This window comes from Staurois parvus, unplaced genomic scaffold, assembly GCF_062004578.1.
Source record: "Staurois parvus isolate SC_StPar_1 unplaced genomic scaffold, SC_StPar_1.0 ptg000029l, whole genome shotgun sequence".
Taxonomy (NCBI): domain Eukaryota; kingdom Metazoa; phylum Chordata; class Amphibia; order Anura; family Ranidae; genus Staurois; species Staurois parvus.
The window spans coordinates 10,098,338-10,116,792 of NW_028317825.1; the positions used below are offsets into that span (position 1 = coordinate 10,098,338).

The 18,455-nt window shown below is 48.1% G+C and overlaps 1 protein-coding gene and 1 long non-coding RNA gene across 2 annotated transcripts in view; one reads left to right on the forward strand and one right to left on the reverse strand.

The window, feature by feature from the left end:
* The window catches only part of LOC149471115 (protein ABHD15-like), a 49,576-nt gene extending 43,557 nt beyond the window's left edge, over window positions 1–6,019 (forward strand). The window contains exon 3 of the mRNA XM_089657790.1: window positions 4,091–6,019. Coding sequence (XP_089513916.1) covers window positions 4,091–4,631 — 541 coding nt within the window. The 3' untranslated portion in view covers window positions 4,632–6,019. The remainder of the gene's footprint in view (window positions 1–4,090) is intronic.
* LOC149471114 (uncharacterized) overlaps window positions 1–18,455 on the reverse strand; it is a 359,643-nt gene that overhangs the window by 102,503 nt on the left and 238,685 nt on the right. The gene's annotated exons all lie outside the window — the stretch shown is intronic.

An 18,455-nucleotide genomic window follows, 5' to 3' on the forward strand; every position in this document is an offset into this window, starting at 1 on the left:
ATGAGGTAAAGAAAAATCCCAGAGTGTCAGCTAAAGACCTACAGAAATCTCTGGCACATGCTAACATTTTTGTTGACACATCTACAATAAGGAAAACATTAAACAAGAATGGAGTACATGGGAGGACACCACGGAGGAAGCCATTGCTGTCCAAAAAGAATATTGCAGCACGTTTGAAGTTTGCAAAAGAGCACCTGGATGTTCCACAGCACTACTGGCAACATATACTGTGGACAGATGAAACCAAGACTGAGTTGTTTGGGAAGAACACACAACACTATGTGTGGAGAAAAAAAGGTGCAGCACACCAACATCAAAACCTCATCCCCACTGTGAAACATGGCGGAGGGAGCATCATGGTTTGGGGCTGCTTTGCTGCCTCAGGGCCTGGATGGATTGTTGTCATTGATGGCAAAATGAATTCCAGAGTTTATCAAGACATTTTGCAGGAAAACGTACGACCATCTGTCCGCCAACTGAAGCTCCGCAGAGGATGGGTGATGCAACAGGACAATGACCCAAAGCATACAAGTAATTCAACAAAACAATGGCTGCAACAGCACAGAATACGCCTTCTGGTGTGGCCCAGTCAGAGTCCTGACCTCAACCCCATTGAAATGCTGTGGCATGACCTTAAGAGAGCGATTCACACCAGACGTCCCAAGAATATTGCTACAATGAAACAGTTTTGTGAAGAGGAGTGGTCCAAAATGACTCCAGATCGTTGTGCAGGTCTGATCTGCAACTACAGGAAACGTTTGGTTGGGGTTATTGCTGCCAAAGGAGGGTCAACCAGATATTAAGTCCAAAGGTTCACATACTTTTTCCTCCCTGCACTGTGAATGTTTACATGTTATGTGCAATTAAACCATGGCAACATCTAATGTTTGTGTAGTATTATGTTCAGCAGACTGTGTTCTTCTATTGTTGTGACTTAGATGACGTTCAGAGCACATTTTATGCCCAATTCATGCAAAACTCCAAGTAATCTCAAGGGGTTCACATACTTTTTCTTGCAACTGTATATTGTACATTCACATCAGTCCCTGCCCTCAAGGAGCGTACAGTCTAAGGTTCCTAACTCACATTCACACAAACACAAACTAGGGCCGATTTAGGCGGAAGCCAATTAATTAACCAGTCTTTGGAGTGTGGGAGGAAACCAGAGTACAAGGAAACCCACGCAGGCACAGGAAGATCATGCAAACTCCATGTAATTAGTGCTGTGGTTAGGATTGGAGCTGACTCTAGTAGACCCTGCTAGGGGGAAGTGTGAACCATGTAGCCATTGTTCTGCACACAGTAGAATGTTCCCAGAGGCTGCAGAACAGAGAAGGGGTTAAAAGGTAAGTAGATAATGCTTCTTTTACAAGTGGGCTTTTTTGGAAAACTAACCCTGTGGAGCCATATTTACTTTGAGGAGGAGGCAGCCTCCGGGTAGGCCTTCATGATCACAGGTACACTTTTAAGGTAGACATTAGGTCACAATAGTTCAAAAATAACTTTTGATGTTCCCCAGACTGTTCTCTTTTGGGAAACGTAGAAAATCAATTGGTTTTAAACAGCAATTTTTTTCTGCAGAAATATATATGAACAATGAAACGTGCACTGAGTCACAGTATTATTGTAAATCTCACACAAAGGAACTTCAGAATCACTGAAACGCCCTTAGCAGAGGTACTGAGCAGAGACATTAGTCTGTTTTGTAAGCACTGCAACAGCTCATATATTGTGCATTTGAAAATGACCTTCGTTACACTAAAAAAATAGCAAGCACTGGTTTAAAATTTGAAGAGAAACCAAAACATATTCTTGTATAATATGTAGGACTGGTATATACACTGGCTTTGTAAATGGCACCCTGTTGTGCAAGCATTTGTGCATGATATGTGTACATAACCATACTTCTGTGGAAGCTTTTTGCATCTCAAGTCTTTGATCAATAAATAGGCTACTTTGTTTCCTGTCTGACATATTAATTATTATTATAAATTATACAAAATACATTCTAAAATACACCAATGTACAAGGATATTGAACTGAAGTAAATCATAAATTATGGTTTAAGTCAATGACCGTATTTGGAGTAAGTCTAAGGCCAAGGTATAATAAAGAGTATCTACAGACCTTGCAGAGATGCCATAGGAGTTAAATAGTGTTGGCTTTTCGATGGTGGCATGTTTCAGTTCACTGGATTGTTTGCTCCATCATGGAGAAGAAATGGACACAACTCTGCTTTGGTGACTCTTTTACGTAGCTTCTGAAAGTCTTGCCAGATATGAGAGATATCTATCTTTACCGCTATTTAGGTCAAAGTGTTCTGGCATTCAGAAATAGCTTCGGGGCGTTGTGGCCTTGTCTCAAGGTAGAGTATGGTGGTGTGCCATCTTTGGGTGTGGACTTTCACCCATCTTTTTCTTTTTGGCTGAAATTTATTAAGCCTGAAGGTCAAATATTGTTACTAGATTACTTTCGATCTGAAGGAGCATATGTAACTGTAACCTTATTTGATAAATACATCCAGGAAAATGTGAAAGCTGTAGGTGAGCTGCTGATGCCATAAAGTAAATTCTGCACTGTGCTATTTGAAGTATTGTGTAATATACTACACTCAGATTGCAAAGACCATCTAACAGGTTTAGTAAGAGGAGCAGAAAGATTAGACGTTCTAAAGTTTGTGCTATGTTACGTTCTCTTTCTCTGCTCCATGCACTTCCAATTACATTCAAAATTCCTTCCAAAGCCGGTTTGAAGCTGAGGAGTTGCTGTACGAAACCCCTTAGTGCTGTATATTTTGTATGTGAAAGACATTAGGGAGCTTGCAGGAATGTTCCAGCTTTAGGAGTAAGTACTGTATGTACTAATTTGAACAGACCACAGACAAATTGAGTGCATTGGTACATTACAACCATTTCTAAATGAAGTGCTAAAGTACTAAGATGGTAGATTGTGTCCTCTTATGCAAATACAAGTGCAGTGCAATTCAAAGCTGATGAGAAAATGTGGTAATCTATGGCAAACTTTAAAATGGCTGTGGTCAGATTAGTAAAATATAAATATTTGTTGCCTGCTATGGGTTACTGAATAACTCATGTGTCTCTTATATCCACTGTTTGTGAGTCATGTACGTTTCTTTGCCAAAATAATTATGCAAGTATTTGCTAATTACTGTATTTATTTTTCACTAATAAATTATCACTGTAAAAATACAAACTTCTGACATCTAGAAAGAGCCCCAGCTTTATATTTAATTCAAAATGCAATCTCTTCAAAGTCTTACATATTCTGCAGCAATGAGACTGTAGGAGTATCATGACTGCCACCTACAGATTTTGGCTGCAAAAGCTACATTTCACTGAACTTCACAAAGTACAAAACAGACGGCGACAGTGCATTCTAGGTGTCACTTTTTTGTGTTCATCTAAAATTTTAAATTAAAGCAAAAATCTGCATGATAATAAGAATCAGAACCCTTTTTTCACAGTAGTAATTTTTGTCATGAAATAGCCCTTCTGTCAAATCTTGATTGCACTGAGTACTTTTAGAGCCATAGCTAACCTGTGCATTGCAATTCCTACCACGTCTTAAATTTTGGTTTTGGATGGATGGTGGTTAGGACATGTTGTGAGCAATGTCTCTCCTCCTCTTGTCACCGTTTGACAATATATGAATGAAATTCTCATAGATGGGCCAACATAATAATTCTCATTGTCCTGGGCAACATGAGAGGTGAGAAAATCGGCACAGGATCTTCAGCATGGCAGATTTTACATGTATTTCAGTATGTAAGTAACTGTACCTGTCAGGTAATCGCATCACCTGCCACCCACTTTAAAATGCATTAACAGTTTTGAGATGAGCTTTTGTTGAAGAATTTTATACACCTATAACCATACAGGTTTTTATTCTAGCATCATTTATTTATTCTAGAAATAAATTCAGCTTACAATGGGTTTGTAAATTTCATCTTTTAGCTGTAGGTAATTGTATTTATAGTCCTGCCATAATGAAACTTTTACTACCGCTACTGTCTCTGCTGTTTATGGAAACTAAATTTTTCTTCTATATTTCTATTTTCATTTTTTTACAGATATGCTACAGCTTTAGGACATTTGATCAATACAGAAAGACTTTTGGGGAGCCGGACAATAAAGGAACTTGAAGAAGCAGTGTTTTGCCAAACCAAGACTTCAAATAGCATGTCATGGGATTCTTATTGGGAAAGGAATGACCCACTCAGAGACATAGATGAAGTGGCTATTCCAGTACTGTGCATCTGCAGCCAAGATGACCCCATCCGTGGGGAACCCTACAGCACAATACCCTTTGAACTCTTTGAGACAAACCCTCACTTTTTCCTGTTGATGAGCCGTTACGGTGGTCACTGTGGCTTTATCAAAGAAGATGTGTCTAGTACAATGTGGAGTCACAGTGCTTTGCTTGACTTCTTCAAGTCTACTGTGGACTTCTTTGCCATGGAGGAAAGGCTTAAAGGTCTCTCAAGGAGAAAAGGAACCATCTCTTTCTCCATCAACAAAACAATGCAGGACAGGGCCTCATGTAGAAAGGAACAAAGCTGTCTTCATAATATCCATGAAATTTATAACTGGCAGAGATCCTACACAAGGTGACATGAACTGTATTGCCAGATTTTTCTTTTTTTAAATGGGAATGACTGTTTAGTATGGGATGGAGAATAAACTGGCATCTGGGTAAAATCTTTAGAAATCTTCTGGTCTGTACTGACACAAGTGTGCTGCAGTCTCAGTTCATTTCACATTGAAGTTCATCTGCCATTGTTGTATTATTTACATTAATATTACTAGATTGAGCCATCAAATTGTAATATGTGTAAAGAGGTTAACACACCTGTTGATGCTGAGTGTATCAATAATCCTGACCTGTATGTGTGATATCTTTGGTATTTCAAAAGGAGAATGAATAGAGATTATACAATTACACTGTAATATATACTGTATAACCAGCATAATGCTCCTGAAAGGTAAAATGGCCATATAAAGTTCCCCCTATAACGAGGTAAATCAAATTGGTATAACCTCAAAAAGTGGTGAAAATAGTTAATATTGTACTATTAAATTATAAATATATATATGAGAGAAAAAAATTAATAAATATATTTTTAGAGTTTTGGCCTGCTCCCTTGTATTGCTCAGTGGTCTGGAGGTGGTGTGTAGCATCTAGGTCATGCCTACACAGGGAGCAATATCTGGTGAAAGGCAGCCACTAGTCATTGCAGGCCAGATAGGAAAATGTGGATGCACGGAAGATGCTTGCAGGAGGAAAAGAAATGCAAAAGATCAGTACCCAGACTGACAGAGGTTGCATTATGTTACAGGCAATTTGTCTAAAACATTAAAGAATATTAGATAAAATTAATAAGACACACAATACCTGATTTTCTCTCCTTCCTCAATATCAGAGAGACAGATGGTACAGTCCTTATCGTAGCAATGTTTGGCATTTTACCTTCTTCTGCAGACAAATTAGGCATATATCCATAGAAACTTTGCACATAAAATATATAAATCACTTACCACCAATATTAGTTTAAAATATATGTGTCAATGTCTGAAAACATTCCAGGTAAAGTAGACATGACTATTGGTACTATTTTAAAAATCTAAATAAATCATTGCCTAAATTTTAGAACTCATCACCCAAATTGGCAAAATTAACCTGGTTTCCCCCAATATGCAACACTTTGACAAGGGAAGTGCTGTTGCAGTGAAGTACAAGAATTGGTAAAAAGTTATTTGAAAACATCAGCAATACTGCAAAAATATTTAAATTAAAAAAGATCATAATCATTCTTCACCTTTTCTTCACCAAAATGTGATGCCTTATGTCAGGTTTTGGTTGCGTATTCCGATTGTAAATTGGTAAAGGTACTAAATTATTTTCACGTTTGTTGAAAAACAAAGTTGAAATTGCCAAAATCAGCTTTATAAATAAATAAAACAGTCAATATTGCCAGTGGTAAAAAAAATATGGCAAAATATCAGTTGGGTTGTTTGTTTTTTCTTCTATAAAGTTTTTGTTTATTTTTTCATATTTTAATTTTATCCATACTAGAAATGGGATAAATTTAAAATATGATGCATGTATCATTACAGCGTATTACTGCCGCAATGTTGTATAGCTTTTACGGGTGTCCTATAAATGTCAGTATGCTCTTATTTTGTAAGCAGTGATAAGTGTCCTAGAAGAGCAAAAAAAACAGAACAGTCCTTCAAACAGTGTACATTCAATCACAAAGACAGTGGGGGACACAGATGTAGGGGTTAGAAACTGCAATAAAGGTGGTTATCTGTTGAGTGACCTGTATTCTGTAGGATTTCTCATGTCTACAGCAATTGACTTATAAAATATTCTACTATAACATAACATCTACGTTTGTTTCCAGTAAACACTTGAGAGTTTGTAAAACCCATCCATATTTTTCAAAGTTATCCTATCAACTCCAAAAGCAGTGTGCACAGGACAGCTCTGAATTTCTGTGATGATCAGATCGTGTTAGGTATTTTTTTGCAATCCGATACAACAAAGCACTTTGAAATGTATATTTAAAACCCATTCTCCAGGTTATATGCTTCCTCATGTACCAGTGTAATGTTACATTCACCTTGACTGATTAATGGTTTGATAAGTTCACTTCTACAAAATGAATTTAAACCAATCACCAATAAACCTGTAAATGCTTCATGATCAGGACTGAGGATATTTAAAATAAACATTATTATGGCATGGGACATTTTTTGCTACACACAGCTGACGTCAAAATAACCTGAAAAATATATCAAGTACAATACCTTACTTATAGCACTCTTTACTGATCTTTAGGATTGTGCTGTTAAATTCTACCCTTAGTTCTTTATCGTTGCTCTCTTGAACTGTATTACTAAATAAACCTCTCATGAGTACAAAGTGTGGAATCTGATGGTCAAAAGACTCCTGACACCTGCTATGAAGTAAAAGGAAGAATTACTGATGAGTGACAGGGAGGATGAGTCCCTTGTCAGGTTTGCAACAGTAGCAACTTCCTCATCAGAGTCCAGAAGTGGACTCTGGTCTGCTAGCTTCCAGTTCACTGATGTTGGTAGAACCATAACATGATGGGTAGACCGAAAAAAGAAATTGCAGATGTACATAGACAGACAAATAAATGAACTGTACAATCAAGGTAGTCTTCAGCTCCATATTTGATGGGTTCCTCTCTTCCATGTTGTCAAAGCAGGCTAGAGACCGTCAACAATGTATTTATTGTTAAAAATAATCGATGATGACGAGCTGTCCTCATCCTCTATGCAGGGGTCTCCAAACTACGGCCCTCTAGGTGTTGAGAAACTGCAAGTCCCGTAAAGCCTTACAAGACTCTGACAGCCACAGGCAAGACTCCCAGAGGCAGAGGCATGATAGGACGTGTAGTACTTCAACAGCTGGAGGGCAATAGTTTGGAGACCCCTGCTCTAATGGGAGCTCTCTGATGGTAAAGGAAGATGGCTCCTCTGTGTATGGTATTCCTCAGTGTTGATGACTGCACTGATTAAATCAATCCCATCATCTACATATTGATGCCAAACTGCTGTAATCTGTGACGTCATGGATCTACAGATGGGTTGAGCTGTTCTCTGTATTGCACTTGCTGGTGGCATCATTCTTCGTTAATGACATACTCTCCACCTCACTTTCGTGAGAAGTCCTGGATGACTGTGATTCTGAATATTCTATTTATTAAAAAGAATGTCAAAGGGTATACATTAGAGATGAGCGAAGAAATGAAAAATTCGATTCGACTGATTCGGCGAATTCGTGGACAATATTCGATTCGAGTCGAATAAATTCGCTGTGAATTTAACTTAAAAAAGGGTGTTTCTAGGCTTCAGAGAGACTTAATATTAGTGCAGAACACTGTACCTTTAATTTAAATGCCCTTGGAGTCTGCTGGGGAAGAGAAATAATACTGTCAGTCAGTATGACATGCAGATGAGTGCCGTCGATCTTAGAATCACCGCACACTTCACTCATTTGGGCAGTCACGGGGCCAAAACCAGAGTGTGGAGCCACAGTGTGGCGGTGGAGGCAGCAGCAATGGGAGGCCATACAGCACCCTATGACAAAAATGGAAACCACCAGCAGTGTGAGGAGACCTGAAAGTGGCACATGGCAGAGTGTGGCGATAGAGACAGCAGCAATGGGAGGCCGTACAGGGACCCATGACACACTCTGGACCTGGCAGCAGCATGAGGAGGCGGTACAGGGGCCCATGACAGATTACGGGCCTGGCAGCAGCATGAGGAGTCGGTACAGGGGCCCATGGCAGATTACGGGCCTGGCAGCAGCAATGGGAGGCCGTACAGGGACCCATGACACACTCTGGACCTGGCAGCAGCATGGGGAGGCGGTACAGGGGCCCATGACAGATTACGGGCCTGGCAGCAGCATGAGGAGTCGGTACGGGGGCCCATGACACACTCTGGACCTGGCAGCAGCATGAGGAGGCGGTACAGGGGCGCATGACAGATTACGAGCCTGGCAGCAGCAACTTGGACAGGAGGACGTTCAGCTTCTGCACCGTCGGGTGCGTGCTCGCAAACTGTTGTCTCTTGGAAACGGATTCCAAGAAAGACTGCTGACGGAATCCGTGAAGAGGAGTAGCAGGAGAAGGAGCATCTGAACGAGCGGAATATGCCAACAAGCGACAACAGTGGCCCATGACAGATTACGGGCCTGGCAGCAGCATGAGGAGTCGGTACGGGGGCCCATGGCAGATTACGGGCCTGGCAGCAGCTATGGGAGGCCCGTAATCTGCCAGCACCCTATGACAAAAAATGGAACCCACCAGCAGTGTGAGGAGACCTGAAAGTGGCACATGGCAGAGTGTGGCGATGGAGACAGCAGCAATGGGAGGCCGTACAGGGACCCATGAGAGACTCTGGACCTGGCAGCAGCATGAGGAGGCGGTATAGGGGCCCATGGCAGATTAGGGGCCTGGCAGCAGCTATGGGAGGCCCGTAATCTGCCAGCACCCTATGACAAAAAATGGAACACACCAGCAGTGTGAGGAGACCTGAAAGTGGCACATGGCAGAGTGTGGCGATGGAGGCAGCAGCAATGGGAGGCCGTACAGGGACCCATGAGAGACTCTGGACTTGGCAGCAGCATGAGGAGGCGGTATAGGGGCCCATGGCAGATTAGGGGCCTGGCAGCAGCTATGGGAGGCCCGTAATCTGCCAGCACCCTATGACAAAAAATGGAACACACCAGCAGTGTGAGGAGACCTGAAAGTGGCACATGTTTGGGGCATGATTCATGGCGGATTTAGTCAGTTGTGTCAGGAACTGGTGGTTTGAAATCCAGACTAATCCACGCCTGATTCATTTTCACAAACGTGAGTCTCTCCACACTTTGGGTGGACAGTCGTGTCCTCCGCGGAGTTGCAATACCTCCTGCCGCACTAAACACGCGCTCCGATGCCACGCTACTGGCCGGGCATGACAGCCTTTCAAGGGCAAATTCAGCTAGTTGGGGCCAAAGGTCAAGTTTCGTTGCCCAGTAGTCAAGGGGATTGTCTACCTCGGTTGGCAGGGTGCTGTCCAAGTAGGCCTAAGCCTGTTGTTTGAGGTCCTGCTCCAGGTCCACCTGATGCTGCTGCTGCTGCTGCGGCTGGTTAGTAGTTTCCTCACTGCGCTGGTGAAGAAAGCTACTCATCATCGACTGCAGACTGAGGCAGCCGCTGCTGGTGGAGCTGCCACTGCTCCTACCACCCCACCCCTCCCCTGCTGCCATGGCAGCGGAACACGAGCGCACAGGGCCCACAGTGTCTGAGGATGGACGTTGGCGCAGACAGGCAGAGACCAGCTGACTACATAGGTGTTTTTTATAGTACGTTATTTTGGCCTCCCTCTCAGCAGGTGTGAAAAAGGCCACCATTTTTGAACGGTAGCGAGGGTCCAACAAGGTGGACAGCCAAAAGTCATCCCTCTGTCTGATGGTTATTATTCGGCTGTCGCTACGCAAGCAAGCGAGCATGCTATGGGCCATTTGTGCCAAGGAATGCGAGGGACTCCCTGCCTCCATCTCCACAGCATACTGCCACGGTGCGTCTGGGTCCTCTGTCTCCTCTTCCTCCTCCTCTACCAGATGCTCCTGCTCCTCCACTCCTGTCCGCTGAGTGGAAAAACCACCCATTTCACTCAATAATTCCTGAGCACCAATGTCCTCCTCTACCTCCTCCTCTTCTTCCAGTCCTGCCCCCACAGGGGCCATGTGGCGTTGAGATCTGTGCGCCACGTCTACCGCACCCTGACCAGCCATTGTTAACAGCATTTGTTCCAGGACGTGCAACAGAGGAATGACGTCGTTCATCCCATAGTCCTGCCGACTCACGAATAGCGTGGCCTCCTCAAAGGGCCTGAGCAAGCGCAGGTGTCACGCATGAGCTGCCAATGGCTGACATCTAAGTTACACAGGGAGTACCTTTATCTGCTTTTAACATCAGGAAATCTGTGATGGCCTTTTGCTGTTCGTAAAGGCGGTCTAACATATGTAGGGTTGAATTCCACGTTGTTGCAACGTCACAGCATGAGGAGTCGGTATAGGGGCCCATGGCAGATTAGGGGCCTGGCAGCAGTTATGGGAGGCCCATAATCTGCCAGCACCCTATGACAAAAAATGGAACACACCAGCAGTGTGAGGAGACCTGAAAGTGGCACATGGCAGAGTGTGGCGATGGAGACAGCAGCAATGGGAGGCCGTACAGGGACCCATGAGAGACTCTGGACCTGGCAGCAGCATGAGGAGGCGGTATATAGGGGCCTACGGCAGATTAGGGGCCTGGCAGCAGCTATAGGAGGCCCGTAATCTGCCAGCACCCTATGTCAAAAAATTCAACACACCAGCAGTGTGTGAGGAGACCTGAAAGTGGCACATGGCAGAGTGTGGCGATGGAGACAGCAGCAATGGGAGGCCGTACAGGGACCCATGACAGACTCTGGACTTGGCAGCAGCATGAGGAGGCGGTATATAGGGGCTTATGGCAGATTAGGGGCCTGGCAGCAGCTATAGGAGGCCCGTAATCTGCCAGCACCCTATGTCAAAAAATTCAACACACCAGCAGTGTGAGGAGACCTGAAAGTGGCACATGGCAGAGTGTGGCGATGGAGACAGCAGCAATGGGAGGCCGTACAGGGACCCATGACAGACTCTGAACTTGGCAGCAGCATGAGGAGGCGGTATATAGGGGCCCATGGCAGATTAGGGGCCTGGCAGCAGCTATAGGAGGCCCGTAATCTGCCTGCACCCTATGTCAAAAAATTTAACACACCAGCAGTGTGAAGAGACCTGAAAGTGGCACATGGCAGCAGAGTGTGGCGATGGAGACAGCAGCAATGGGAGGCCGTACAGGGACCATGACAGACTCTGGACTTGGCAGCAGCATGAGGAGGCGGTATATAGGGGCCCATGGCAGATTAGGGGCCTGGCAGCAGCTATGTGAGGCCCGTAATCTGCCTGCACCCTATGTCAAAAAATTCAACACACCAGCAGTGTGAGGAGACCTGAAAGTGGCACATGGCAGAGTGTGGCGATGGAGACAGCAGCAATGGGAGGCCGTACAGGGACCCATGACAGACTCTGAACTTGGCAGCAGCATGAGGAGGCGGTATATAGGGGCCCATGGCAGATTAGGGGCCTGGCAGCAGCTATAGGAGGCCCGTAATCTGCCAGCACCCTATGTCAAAAAATTTAACACACCAGCAGTGTGAAGAGACCTGAAAGTGGCACATGGCAGCAGAGTGTGGCGATGGAGACAGCAGCAATGGGAGGCCGTACAGGGACCCATGAGAGACTCTAGACTTGGCAGCAGCATGAGGAGGCGGTATATAGGGGCCCATGGCAGATTAGGGGCCTGGCAGCAGCTATGTGAGGCCCGTAATCTGCCTGCACCCTATGTCAAAAAATTAAACACACCAGCAGTGTGAAGAGACCTGAAAGTGGCACATGGCATGAGAGACTCTGGACCTGGCAGCAGCAGGAGGAGGCGGTATAGGGGCCCATGGCTGATTAGGGGCCTGGCAGCAGCTATGTGAGGCCCGTTATCTTGCAGCACCCTATGTCAAAAAATTTAACACACCAGCAGTGTGAAGAGACCTGAAAGTGGCACATGGCAGCAGAGTGTGGCGATGGAGACAGCAGCAATGGGAGGCCGTACAGGGACCCATGAGAGACTCTAGACTTGGCAGCAGCATGAGGAGGCGGTATATAGGGGCCCATGGCAGATTAGGGGCCTGGCAGCAGCTATGTGAGGCCCGTAATCTGCCTGCACCCTATGTCAAAAAATTTAACACACCAGCAGTGTGAAGAGACCTGAAAGTGGCACATGGCAGCAGAGTGTGGCGATGGAGACAGCAGCAATGGGAGGCCGTACAGGGACCCATGAGAGACTCTGGACTTGGCAGCAGCATGAGGAGGCGGTATATAGGGGCCCATGGCAGATTAGGGGCCTGGCAGCAGCTATGTGAGGCCCGTTATCTTGCAGCACCCTATGTCAAAAAATTTAACACACCAGCAGTGTGAAGAGACCTGAAAGTGGCACATGGCAGCAGAGTGTGGCGATGGAGACAGCAGCAATGGGAGGCCGTACAGGGACCATGACAGACTCTGGACTTGGCAGCAGCATGAGGAGGCGGTATATAGGGGCCCATGGCAGATTAGGGGCCTGGCAGCAGCTATGTGAGGCCCGTAATCTGCCTGCACCCTATGTCAAAAAATTTAACACACCAGCAGTGTGAAGAGACCTGAAAGTGGCACATGGCAGCAGAGTGTGGCGATGGAGACAGCAGCAATGGGAGGCCGTACAGGGACCATGACAGACTCTGGACTTGGCAGCAGCATGAGGAGGCGGTATATAGGGGCCCATGGCAGATTAGGGGCCTGGCAGCAGCTATGTGAGGCCCGTAATCTGCCTGCACCCTATGTCAAAAAATTTAACACACCAGCAGTGTGAAGAGACCTGAAAGTGGCACATGGCAGCAGAGTGTGGCGATGGAGACAGCAGCAATGGGAGGCCGTACAGGGACCCATGAGAGACTCTGGACCTGGCAGCAGCAGGAGGAGGTGGTATATAGGGGCCCATGGCAGATTAGGGGCCTGGCAGCAGCTATGTGAGGCCCGTAATCTGCCTGCACCCTATGTCAAAAAATTTAACACACCAGCAGTGTGAAGAGACCTGAAAGTGGCACATGGCAGCAGAGTGTGGCGATGGAGACAGCAGCAATGGGAGGCCGTACAGGGACCATGACAGACTCTGGACTTGGCAGCAGCATGAGGAGGCGGTATATAGGGGCCCATGGCAGATTAGGGGCCTGGCAGCAGCTATGTGAGGCCCGTAATCTGCCTGCACCCTATGTCAAAAAATTTAACACACCAGCAGTGTGAAGAGACCTGAAAGTGGCACATGGCAGCAGAGTGTGGCGATGGAGACAGCAGCAATGGGAGGCCGTACAGGGACCCATGAGAGACTCTAGACTTGGCAGCAGCATGAGGAGGCGGTATATAGGGGCCCATGGCAGATTAGGGGCCTGGCAGCAGCTATGTGAGGCCCGTAATCTGCCTGCACCCTATGTCAAAAAATTTAACACACCAGCAGTGTGAAGAGACCTGAAAGTGGCACATGGCAGCAGAGTGTGGCGATGGAGACAGCAGCAATGGGAGGCCGTACAGGGACCATGACAGACTCTGGACTTGGCAGCAGCATGAGGAGGCGGTATATAGGGGCCCATGGCAGATTAGGGGCCTGGCAGCAGCTATGTGAGGCCCGTAATCTGCCTGCACCCTATGTCAAAAAATTTAACACACCAGCAGTGTGAAGAGACCTGAAAGTGGCACATGGCAGCAGAGTGTGGCGATGGAGACAGCAGCAATGGGAGGCCGTACAGGGACCCATGAGAGACTCTGGACCTGGCAGCAGCAGGAGGAGGTGGTATATAGGGGCCCATGGCAGATTAGGGGCCTGGCAGCAGCTATGTGAGGCCCGTAATCTGCCTGCACCCTATGTCAAAAAATTTAACACACCAGCAGTGTGAAGAGACCTGAAAGTGGCACATGGCAGCAGAGTGTGGCGATGGAGACAGCAGCAATGGGAGGCCGTACAGGGACCCATGAGAGACTCTGGACTTGGCAGCAGCATGAGGAGGCGGTATATAGGGGCCCATGGCAGATTAGGGGCCTGGCAGCAGCTATGTGAGGCCCGTTATCTTGCAGCACCCTATGTCAAAAAATTAAACACACCAGCAGTGTGAAGAGACCTGAAAGTGGCACATGGCAGCAGAGTGTGGCGATGGAGACAGCAGCAATGGGAGGCCGTACAGGGACCCATGAGAGACTCTGGACTTGGCAGCAGCATGAGGAGGCGGTATATAGGGGCCCATGGCAGATTAGGGGCCTGGCAGCAGCTATGTGAGGCCCGTTATCTGGCAGCACCCTATGTCAAAAAATTAAACACACCAGCAGTGTGAAGAGACCTGAAAGTGGCACATGGCAGCAGAGTGTGGTGATGGAGACAGCAGCAATGGGAGGCCGTACAGGGACCCATGAGAGACTCTGGACCTGGCAGCAGCAGGAGGAGGTGGTATATAGGGGCCCATGGCAGATTAGGGGCCTGGCAGCAGCTATGTGAGGCCCGTAATCTGCCTGCACCCTATGTCAAAAAATTTAACACACCAGCAGTGTGAAGAGACCTGAAAGTGGCACATGGCAGCAGAGTGTGGCGATGGAGACAGCAGCAATGGGAGGCCGTACAGGGACCCATGAGAGACTCTGGACTTGGCAGCAGCATGAGGAGGCGGTATATAGGGGCCCATGGCAGATTAGGGGCCTGGCAGCAGCTATGTGAGGCCCGTTATCTTGCAGCACCCTATGTCAAAAAATTTAACACACCAGCAGTGTGAAGAGACCTGAAAGTGGCACATGGCAGCAGAGTGTGGCGATGGAGACAGCAGCAATGGGAGGCCGTACAGGGACCCATGAGAGACTCTGGACCTGGCAGCAGCAGGAGGAGGTGGTATATAGGGGCCTATGGCAGATTAGGGGCCTGGCAGCAGCTATAGGAGGCCCGTAATCTGCCAGCACCCTATGTCAAAAAATTCAACACACCAGCAGTGTGTGAGGAGACCTGAAAGTGGCACATGTTTGAGGCATGATTCATGGCGGATTTAGTCAGTTGTGTCAGGAACTGGTGGTTTGAAATCCAGACTAATCCACGCCTGATTCATTTTCACAAACGTGAGTCTCTCCACACTTTGGGTGGACAGTCGTGTCCTCCGCGGAGTTACAATACCTCCTGCCGCACTAAACACGCGCTCCGATGCCACGCTACTGGCCGGGCATGACAGCCTTTCAAGGGCAAATTCAGCTAGTTGGGGCCAAAGGTCAAGTTTCGTTGCCCAGTAGTCAAGGGGATTGTCTACCTCGGTTGGCAGGGTGCTGTCCAAGTAGGCCCAAGCCTGTTGTTTGAGCTCCTGCTCCAGGTCCACCTGATGCTGCTGCTGCTGCTGCGGCTGGTTAGTAGTTTCCTCACTGCGCTGGTGAAGAAAGCTACTCATCATCGACTGCAGACTGAGGCAGCCGCTGCTGGTGGAGCTGCCACTGCTCCTACCACCCCACCCCTCCCCTGCTGCCATGCCAGCGGAACGCGAGCGCACAGGGCCCACAGTGTCTGAGGATGGACGATGGCGCACAAAGGCAGAGACCAACTGACTACATAGGTGGTTTTTATAGTACGTAATTTTGGCCTCCCTCTCAGCAGGTGTGAAAAAGGCCACCATTTTGGACCGGTAGCGAGGGTCCAACAAGGTGGACAGCCAAAAGTCATCCCTCTGTCTGATGGTTATTATTCGGCTGTCGCTACGCAAGCAACCGAGCATGCTATGGGCCATTTGTGCCAAGGAATGCGAGGGACTCCCTGCCTCCATCTCCACAGCATACTGCCACGGTGCGTCTGGGTCCTCTGTCTCCTCCTCCTCCTCCTCTACCAGATGCTCCTGCTCCTCCACTCCTGTCCGCTGAGTGGAAAAACCACCCATTTCACTCAATAATTCCTGAGCACAAATGTCCTCCTCTACCTCCTCCTCTTCTTCCTGTCCTGCCCCCACAGGGGTCATGTGGCGTTGAGATCTGTGCGCCACGTCTACCGCACCCTGACCAGCCATTGTTAACAGCATTTGTTCCAGGACGTGCAACAGAGGAATGACGTCGTTCATCCCATAGTCCTGCCGACTCACGAATAGCGTGGCCTCCTCAAAGGGCCTGAGCAAGCGGCAGGTGTCACGCATGAGCTGCCAATGGCTGACATCTAAGTTACACAGGGGAGTACCTTTATCCGCTTGTAACATCAGGAAATCGGTGATGGCCTTTCGCTGCTCGTAAAGGCGGTCTAACATGTGTAGGGTTGAATTCCACCTTGTTGCAACGTCGCAGATCAGGCGATGCTGTGGAATTCCGTTCTGCCGCTGCAGCTCAATGAGGGTGTTCTTTGCGGTGTAGGAATGGCTGAAATGCATGCACAGTTTACGTGACATTTTAAGGATGTCTTGCAGTGGGATGGTGGATTTTAGGAACCGCTTGACAACCAGATTGAACACGTGAGCCATGCATGGCGCATGGCACAACCTTCCTTGACGCAGAGCAGACACCATGTTCTTTCCGTTGTCAGTCAACATGGTTCCGATTTTTAGTTTGCGCGGAGACAGCCATCTGTCGATTTCTCTGTTCATTACACTCAGCAGTTCCTCCCCTGTGTGACTACGTTCGCCAAGGCATACCAGGTGCAGCACAGCGTGACACCGTTGCGCCCTGCACATGTGATATGCCGGTCGGGTAATGGGACTTGGCACGGGGGTGGCGGCTGAGGACACGGCGGAAAAAGAGGTGGTAGAGGCGGACATGCTTGCTGGACCAAGGACGTGCAAACGTGGAGGCAAAAGCGTCGTGACCTGTCCAAGTTGCTGGTGCGGCTGTGCCGGCACCACGTTCACCCAGTGGGCCGTAAATGACATGTACTGTCCCTGACCGTAGTTACAGCTCCACACGTCGGCGCTGCCGTGCACTTTGGCAGAGACCGACATGCTCAAAGACTGGCCCACCATCTCTTCTACATGTGAATGCAGGGCTGGCACTGCCTTTTGGGCAAAGAAATGACGGCTTGGCACTCTCCACCGCGGCGCGGCACAAGCCATCATTTCTCGGAAAGGTGCTGAGTCCACCAGTTGGAAAGGGAGGGACTGCAGCACCAGCAACTTGGACAGGAGGACGTTCAGCTTTTGCACCGTCGGGTGCGTGCTCGCAAACTGTTGTCTCTTGGATACGGATTCCAAGAAAGACTGTTGACGGAATCCGAGAAGAGGAGTAGCAGGAGAAGGAGCATCTGAACGAGCGGAAGATGCCAATGAGCGACAACTCCCCTCAGCAGAGGTGTTGGAGCCTTGACTGGCTGATAGAGGGCGATTGACGACGTCGGGTGACGGAGCAAGTAACGGAGCGGGTGATGGAGCGGGGGCTGGGGCAGGCAGAACCGCCGTATGTTTATCACGGTTTTCCCAGGCTACCGAATGGTGACGCTGCATATGCTGACGCAACGCTGTAGTCCCAACATGGGCCCCCTGGCCACGCTTGCATTTCTGGCCACATAGTCGACATACGGCTACGTTTACTTCCTCGGGCGGCTTGAGGAAAAATTGCCACACCACCGAGTAGGAAACTTTGCCCCCGCTACTCTTCACTGGCTGACTGCTACTTCCTCCGTGCGCACCGGCACCACTACTGGCCGTGGTGGTAGGCTGCAGTGGAGCTGGTGCTCTACTCCGTGGACGTTTGGCTCCACTGACACTGATGCGACCCTGCTGCTGTCTCCTGGGCAACCCACCGACTGTTTTGCTCGCTGCCAAGCTGCCACCCTCTTCTCCTGATGATGCGGAAGAAATTGCCTGATGACGACGAGGCTGCCAAGTGCGATCAACCTCCTCATCATCAAGTAGGGTCTCCGCCTCACTACTAGCCCCCTCGGCTGCGTCTGGGTCAGGAGACAGACCTGTCTCTAGACCGGCTACCGAGCCACTCTCCTCGCCAGTACTTGTTCGCTTGGCTGCTGAAAAGGCCGATGTCTCCCCCCGTTCCTGACCGCCCTCTGTTAGCTCTTCCTCACTGTACAGTGGGGCTGAGCCCACAGCATGCGATACTTCGCTTGGTGAGGGAACAGCAAAGGACAGGGGCAGGTAGAGGACACGTGATTTCAGTGGGCTTGGTCCCGGGCCATGCCAACTAACGGTTGTGTCTGACGTACCCACCGACCGTTGGCTGTAGGTGTCAGAGGTGACCTGGGAAGAGGAAGACGACCGAGCCAACCAATCAATGACGGCAGGGTTGTCGGTGGAGACACGACC